Here is an 8,784-nt window from a genome sequence, read left to right on the forward strand (position 1 = left end):
TATTTATATATTTATATAAAAATATATAAATGTGTTATATTATATATAATACATAATATACATATATTTATAAATGTATAAATGTATAATTAATATAAATGTATATATTATAAATGAATATTATATAAATGTATAAATTATAATTTATAAATGTATATGATGATTATGTATAACTGTATTAATATAATTAATATAAATGTATAAATGTATTAATATTATATATAAATGTATAATTAATATTGTTTATAAGTTATAATTTTTATTGTTTAAATATTTATATATATTTATGCATTTATAATACATTTATAAATAAATATATTTATATAGTTATATAAAAATATATAAATGTATTATATTATATATAATACATAATATAAATATATTTACAAATGTAATAATTGTATATTATTATAAATGAATATTATATAAATATATAAATTAATATGTTATAAATGTATAAATATATAATATTATGTATAAATGTATTAATATAATTAATATAAATATATAAATATATTAGTATTATGTATAAATGTATAATTAATATTGTGTGTTAATATTATGTATAAATGTATTATGTTATACATAATACATAATATAATTGTATATAAATATATATACATAAATGTGTAATATATATAATATGTATTTTATATATTAAATATATAATATATAATATTTATATAAATGTATAATTACATATTTATATTAATATTAATTTATATGGTATATAATATTTATATAAATGTATAAAAATATATTTTAAATAAAATAAAATATTTATAATATGTTTAAATAAATATATAAATATATAATATATATAATAAATTTTTGAGGGTGAGGGATTCAAAAATTCAAAAAAAATTTTTGAGGTTGCCGGCGGCGCCGGAATAGGTGATCGGCTCGAGGAGAGGTGGTGGAGGCGGTGTCTGGTGTGGTGGGTTGGGTGAGGGAGGAAGAAAATTTTTTGAGAAATTTTTTGTGTATAATTTTTGAAGTGTGTAGGTAAAAAACTTTGAAAAGTTTTTTGGGGTTCCTGTAGCAAAAGTTGTTAAAAAACTAGTAGCTAAAAAACTTGGTAAAAAACTAGGGTGCCAAACAAGCCCTACATGTAATCCCAATAAACTCTTGAACCCAACAATTTCACCATCCTCCATCCTCAGCACAAGATTTGATCCCTTATTGTCAAGAGTGAATCTCTCGGTTGTGCACCTATGGCGTGAAGCACTTGGGATCCTCGGTGACATGTTTTCTATGCCAATCCAATGCCATCAATAGTATTGCGCCAAGTGTCTTGTTATTATTTATATTTGTGTTAAATCAAGCCAAGTTGAATTATTAGAAAATTAAAATGTAATTAATAACAAGACACTTGGCGCAACACTATTGGTGGCATTGGATTGACATAAAAAACATGTCACCGAGGATCCCAAGTGGGCGTGAAGACCCCTTCAAGTGACCCTATACTTAAAACTCCCTGGTATATATTTTGAAGAGGCGTTAAATATGATCATAACATGCCTCTACACAATCACAATGTGCATGAAAAAGATCCAAATGACTCTAATGTGCATCAACTTTGATATCACATGATGCGATTACGGAAGCGTAGAGGACGAAGTGGTTATGCGAGTACCCTTCACACGGGAATCGTTGGACGAACAAAACCTAAAAATACAATAATAGAATGAATGCAAAAAATCCTAAATAGGTTCGATCGCCTTGAGGATCCCTGTTAACACAATTAATACTAATAATAATAATAATAGGTTTGTTTGGATTGTAAGTTATTTGGGATATTTTTACTGTAACAGAATTAAACTCTAAACATTACTAATTAAAAATAAATAGAAATCGACCCTAATCTAGAACTGTTAATGATTTTTTGGGTAGCTTTATTGATACCGAAGATGGATCCCCAGACCGAGGGATTCCTCGTTCTGTATCAATAGTAATGAACCAAAAGCGCAAGAATTTGAAGGAAGAAGCCATTTGGGTCAAACGTGACTTTCTCAAATTGGTTTTTGGAATTAGTTGAGAATAAATCTGGGTCAAACAACTGGAGCATAAAGCTTTCAAATTCTTGAGAATAAATTTGAGATAAAATCAAAATATGGGTTATTTTAAAGCGCACCATTACAAGAATTCCATTTGAACAAATTCTGACCAATGTTTTAAAAAAAAAAAAAAACCAGGCCGTTAATTGAATCGATGAAATGAAAGGGTCGAGATTTAATCGGTCGGATCGGTTCAATTTCGGTATAATGAATTTTTAAAAAAATAATTTATATAAATATATATATGTACAAAATACGACATGTAATGGACTAATTTAATACTTTACATGATGAAAAGTTTACTATTTTTGAATAACTTGGATTTTTAAAAAAAAAAACTATTATTAGACGGGGAGAAAGGGATGGGTGGGCAGAATAATAATGGAATAAAGGGACTGACTAGTGGAATTCCGAGACATATATAGATTCACATGCATTATATTTTTGAGTTTGAGCTAATAAATTTTACATGGTGATTGATAGTAATGGTTGATGAAGGAAAAGATGGCAACATTTGACAGGCAGGCAAACAAACGAAGTTCCATTCGTAAATTTTTGGGAAGCATCGATAGGCAAAAACTTCGATCCGCGACAATCTGCCACATTGACATATTATGAATTAATAATTGAGAATTCGTTTCTTCTTGCTTCGAGACAAAAAGCGTAGTTAATTCTGTCGGTATCAATTTTGCCTTCTATCCCAAACTCGAACATCCATCCACCGCTTTCGTCACCAACCTCCTCCTACGGCTGCTGCTGCCATCTTTCTGCTACCCACCACTCACCAGAGAGATAATCCCAAGCTCACTACACCTTACTTCATTTCTTTCATAGACTTCCCTTTCTCCTTTCCCTTTCGTCCGCCGCCATCGGAGGAGCAAGTGGCAGCGTCTATAAAGAGAGATTTCCAGCCTTCTGGATCCTATTTTCTGGTTTAATAGACTGAAGAAATTTCTCCTGTGGAAGTAGTCGTCAGTTGAATCTTCATCCGACCGCGTGGCCACCATCTTCTCCTTCTTCTCATCTTCCCTTTTTCTTGCAAAACTATATATATATATTTTTTAAAGCTAGTACATAAGTTTTGAAGAAATATCAAAAAATCTTTGAAACAAAAAGTACGCAAGGAACAAGAGGAGACAACTTCTCACTACTTACTTAATTCGCAGTGTCAACGTGACGGATCACAGGCAATGTTTTCAGAACCGGACCGGACCGGCCGGTTCGACCGGTTGGATCGCGAACCGACCATGTCACCGGTCCGATCTAATGCTAAAGTCGGAAGTTCATGGAGAACTGTTGAAACCCGGACGAATCGGACGAACCGTTAAGAATCGTGAACCGGTGATTTTTTAAATTCTTCAACAAAATATCAAGAATTGTGTAGCTAAGATTCGAACTTGGATCTCCAAGTTTAAATATGACAATCTTACCGCTAGACTGTACTTAAGTTTGTTGAGAATTCTACTTGACTAAAAAATATATTAAAATATCAAGTTCTTCTCTTATTTTTTTTTTCAATTTTTTCTTCTTAACCATTTTTAACCCAAATATCCACAACAAGATTTTCTCAAGTCTTCACCATTATTATCAAGTTATTATCTTTAGCAGATTGTAAACAAGTTGAAAATTTCAACTTTTCTTGTTTTCCAACATTTTAGTAAGTTTAATTTTTTTCTTTTCAAGGTTTTTTTCTATATTATTATCTTTAGTTGATTTTTTGCATTTTCTTCTTTTTCCCCTCAATTTTCATATGTTTCCCTCATTTTTGTTTTATTTTTATCGATTAATTAAGGATGAAATTTTTGCAAAAAGTAGTGCACATCCGTGTAGGAATTGGGTAGGAATTACAAATAATAACATTGGGTTGGTTAAAAATATGGTAGTTGGCACATAATCGAAGCTATTGATAATTGAATTTAAAATAATTAATGGTATAGGATCATTGAATTTAATATAACATGTTAATTAGTAATGTTTAGTAACAATTAATTTTTTATGTGTTTAACTGTATATTTGTTTTTCAAAAATTTTTAGTTTTTTTTAGTTTGAGCAATTAGATTTATATTTTTATAATAAAATTTTAACTTTTTCAGCTTAAGTTGATGAAATTGTGAAGGTGATGTGATTGCTTATCATGCCACTGATAAAAGTCTGCTATTCAAATAGTTTGTCTTAACTTGAACTCTTTTATGGATTTTTTTAAGGGTTGTAAAAGAATTTCAATATTTAATTTATTTATTTTTTGTGTTTTTATTTGTGATAATTGGTGCACATTTGGATTGTATCTATTTATGTTTATAATGAATTTATGAAAACTTGTGGTGAATTATGATATTTTAATTATATTTATCATTCCATGTTTTGTGTATAACTTTTAGAAAATTTATTATTATCATAACTTAAATTAAGTTATGTTGGTAAAGTTCAAGTGTAGAATGAAACCTGCTTAAAAAAAAAAAACAGTGAACCTTTGAACCGACTAGTTGGATCGATCGAACCGCGAACCGGCCACCTCTCCGGTTCACTGACCGGTCCGAGTTTAAAAACATTGATCACAGGGCTCTCCGTCTGTGGTTGAGGTCGTGCACCGGATCCATCCAAATTTTTCCTCCCCACCAATAATAATAGGTTGACAAAGACTAGTTTGTCCTACCTAATGCCAACAGCGAAAGGTTAGGCAGCCCATTTGCAAATAATAATAAAAATAATAATGAAATAAACGCACATTCCTAATTCCTCTCTTGATTCCTCCTCAAGGAGGGAGGACCGCAGACAAGGAGGTACGTAATTAAATTAAATCGAGGAGAGATGCGGCAGGTGGAGGTAATAATGGCAGAGGTGGGACTTGATTAGATGATCTAAATTCTAAGGAGGACCGAAGGGAAGGGGAGATACCAGAGAGAGAGAGAGAGGGAGCGTGGTGGTACGAGGGATAATCAACGTGGGAGATGGAAGCCCCGTCACGAGGCTGCCGACGGTGGATGAGCCACGACAGGTGTCTTTCTATGTGGCCCTCGTGGCATCGTCTCTCACCACACCAACTTGCATGTAATGTACATCACCGGTTGTCCCACCTCACTGTTTTTGAGTCCTAACGCGCGGTATAAAGATTTACTCCAGCCTCCCCTGCGCCAACGCACCCTGGGTCTGGTCCATACTCTATAGATTGATAAGTCCTGCACCTCAACTTTTGAGAGCGTGCAATAAAAACATGCATAAAAAGTCTTTGAAAGTCAACCAGCTATGCTAGGCTACCAAGTTTGTTGTTAGGCTCTTCCACCTCCTCCTTTAAAACGCAGGGCCCGTTTGAAAAGTCATTTTTCTACAAAAGTTTCAGAAACTAGCGATTAGAACGGCAGCAGCTCAGCATCTCTCTAATCTGATCTGAAACCTGAAGAATAATGGGAAGAGCCCCTTGCTGTGAGAAAGTGGGCATAAAGAGAGGGAGGTGGACGGCTGAAGAAGATGAAATCTTGACCAAGTACATTCAAGCCAACGGAGAAGGTTCCTGGAGGTCACTACCAAAGAATGCAGGTACCCCATGTTATAGTTATTTGAGCTCTCACTTATTAATTATTATCATCATACCAGCGACAAGGCCTGCCTGCCTGCCTTTGAGTATGGTATTAATACCTTTTTTTTTTTTTTAAATAATGGGTCTCTTATCCGGCTACGTGTCCATTTTGAAGGACTGCTTAGATGTGGGAAGAGTTGCAGATTGAGATGGATCAACTACTTGAGGTCTGACTTGAAGCGAGGCAATATAACTGCAGAAGAGGAAGAACTGATAATTAATCTGCATGCATCTCTCGGTAACAGGTGACCCAGCATTCCTCACAACATGCACTACTATCTTTCTTCCTTTTTTTCTTTTTCCCTTTTGCCCACTAATTTTTGTCCAACAACAAATGTAAATCAGATGTCTCCCTGTCCTAGCACTTATTTGGGGGAAAATGATGAAAAGGGTCCCCATCCAACCACTATTCTATTTTTATACTCAATTTCTTGATTATTTTCTGTAGCCAACTCACGGATCTTGTGAGTTGAATAAGGCCGAGTAGCAACTAGCAAGTACTTTAAATATATCTTTCATTTACACTACCGCTTGCACGTGACCATCTTGTTGAATCGTTCATTCTGAAAAACACTGCTTACCTGGGGAGTTGTGCGTATAAATTTTATTACCACTGATTTATGATTAATAATGATGAGGTGATTGTTAATGATGTCCTCTTTTTTTTTTTTTTTTTTGGGTTCAAAGGTGGTCTTTGATTGCGGGACACATGCCAGGTAGAACAGACAATGAGATTAAGAACTACTGGAACTCTCATTTGAGCAGACAACTCCACAAATTCAAGAAGCCAGATAGCGAAAGTAGTGTACCACCAGGTCCGCTGCAACCAGCGGCAGAGGTGATGGACTTAGTAGTTGAGCATGGAGGCGGTGAAGTATCGAAGAAGCGAAAAGGCAGTCGAACGAATGGATCCAACGTGAGGAAGAACAGAAGGAGCACTAATCCATCGCAACCAAAAGAATTAGCGGGACCTGCTGCTGCAACGGTTCAAATGCCCCGTACTCCAACTCTTGAGGAAGAGAATCTGTCTAGTGCAGTCTCTTTGGAAGAGGGAGGCACGAGTAAATTCGTGGTGTCTAGTAGTCTTATGACGGACGCATGCCCTAAACGAGAAAGAAGACAAAATTTGGCAAGCACTGGTACTACTAGCGACGAATGCACCCCTGAAGTGGGAGAAACCAAGAGCAGCGTGATGTTGCAGCCTGAAGGTGGATTGATGACAAGCGGTAGTGATGGAGCTGTGGGGCTGGACAGCGGGATGTTGTGTCTTGATGAGATGATGAATATTGGGGATCCTGATGGGATTTTGACGTTTCACGGAAATACGAGTACAAAAGAAACGTGTAGTGAAACGGCAGCCACTAACGTGGAGCGACGATGCGATAATATGGACCCGGGCTGCTACACTACAAGAGCATCAAGTATTGTCGATGATCAGGAGGAAACTGATAAGTTGGGAAAAATGGACGTTTCAAAAGGAAGGAATCAGATCGGCTGCACTTCTCCAGCTCATGAAGATCATCACGACGGAAAGCTTGATGACTGGGATGATTGGCAATGGGATGAACCTGTAGTCCAAAACAATCTCACCACATTACCAGGGGAGGAAGCAGACTTGCTGTCGTGGCTCTGGGATTCTGACAACAACAACAACTACCTGAATTCAAGTGGGAATTTTGACGATGGAGCTGGAATGGACGATGAAAAGCACAATGCTATGGTTGCCTGGCTTCTCTCTTGAGTTTTCATCTCTTTATTTTATTTTATTCTTGTTCGTTTTGTGCTTTCTTAGGCTGTAAAATAAGGAGGAGGAAAACATATAATGTAGACCGTTTCCCGTGCATTAATTTTACCATGTAAATGTCTTGGAAAGCGTGCGTGGCAGATGAAGTTGGATACAGTAACAAATTCACCACCGCTCTGGATATAACAAATGAAGTTGGATATATTGACGTTCGAATTTCGCACGTTAACCATGCCTTCTAACTGTGATGAAGCTTGCGCATATGGGAAAGTACACAGATAACGAATTGACAAAAGAGAAGAAATATGGAGCATTTGCAGTAATTACCGTACCAATGTATCTGAACAAACAAACTCCTGCAGTAGTTTTTGATATTCATTTCTAATAACACAAGCCTTCCCAAATTTTGAAGACGACCAAGAGTGGTGTTAACGTTCGTTGTCTTTTGCTTGAAAAGTGGACGCATATTTGGAAATGTCAAGGGTCTTTATCCTTGACTGGTTGACATGGAAAGTGAACGCAATATAAAAGGCTACATTATTGTTTCATCAAAACAAGAAAGAAAAGCTCTTTTGTTATTTTTTGAAGTTGAAAGTAATTAAAGCGATGGGCATACTTTGAGGGGGGGGAAAGAAAAGGGGGAAAGAAAAGAAATGAAGAAAGGTGCTTCTTCTCGCATTTTATTTTGAAATTATAGAGATTTTAATAGCCAACTGACGACTGATATAAATGATTCATGGAGTCGCTCTTTAGACTGAAGCCACTGGACCACCCCTATTAGAGGAAGGTAGAGGAAGCTTTCTACAAATATTCCAAGCCTATTAATGTTGTACGGGTACAGGCAACAAATTCAAAAGATACATATCCATGTCATTGTACGTGATAAACTTTCAAGTCCGCAAAAGACAAGAAAAATATACGACAAATATGTAATATATAAATTTAAGAAAATAAGTGAGTACAGTCTCCGAAATTCTTTTAAACTTGTAGAGAGTTTTCCTCGATTCTTCTCTTCAAACGCTAATCCAAGGGCTTCGTACTTGCTTCCGGATCGACCACCGATTCCTTTAAATCTTGGTATGTAAAATTTGAAGAACTTCGAAGATATATGAAGACTCAAGCCTTAATATATAGACGACTTGAGGAACTTGAGGGTGGAGGGCTTCGTAGCTTGGAGTTTCAAAACTTGAGTGCGTGAGACGTCTCTTCGTGTTCTTTGACTTGGTGGAAAGACCCCTATTTATGACTGTGGAATGAGGTAAAAGTTTAAAACATGTATACCACTTTACTTGTTTGACAAAACATGCAGCCATATTATGACTGTGCTAACTTAAATATTATCTCTTCATTTTGTATTTACTAATAAAGAGACAATACCAATAAGTAATTCCTTGATTGGCCAGACTTGT

General features: G+C 35.2%; 1 protein-coding gene and 1 long non-coding RNA gene across 2 annotated transcripts; one reads left to right on the forward strand and one right to left on the reverse strand.

The window, feature by feature from the left end:
• Positions 1-2,453: 2,453 nt before the first annotated feature.
• LOC140032785 (uncharacterized) lies at positions 2,454-3,527 on the reverse strand. The gene is made up of 2 exons (XR_011836675.1): positions 3,213-3,527; positions 2,454-3,101 (listed from the first exon to the last, which is right to left on the reverse strand). It is a non-coding gene; the product is annotated as an uncharacterized lncRNA (long non-coding RNA).
• A 1,668-nt stretch (positions 3,528-5,195) lies between these two features.
• On the forward strand, positions 5,196-7,503 carry LOC113735536 (transcription factor MYB12-like). Its single transcript, XM_027262536.2, has 3 exons — positions 5,196-5,591; positions 5,747-5,876; positions 6,319-7,503. Exons 1-3 carry the CDS (start codon positions 5,459-5,461, stop codon positions 7,370-7,372), a joined length of 1,317 nt encoding a protein of 438 aa, XP_027118337.1. The 5' UTR covers positions 5,196-5,458; the 3' UTR covers positions 7,373-7,503.
• The last annotated feature ends 1,281 nt before the right edge of the window (positions 7,504-8,784 follow it).

This window comes from Coffea arabica, unplaced genomic scaffold (assembly GCF_036785885.1).
Source record: "Coffea arabica cultivar ET-39 unplaced genomic scaffold, Coffea Arabica ET-39 HiFi ptg000062l, whole genome shotgun sequence".
Taxonomy (NCBI): domain Eukaryota; kingdom Viridiplantae; phylum Streptophyta; class Magnoliopsida; order Gentianales; family Rubiaceae; genus Coffea; species Coffea arabica.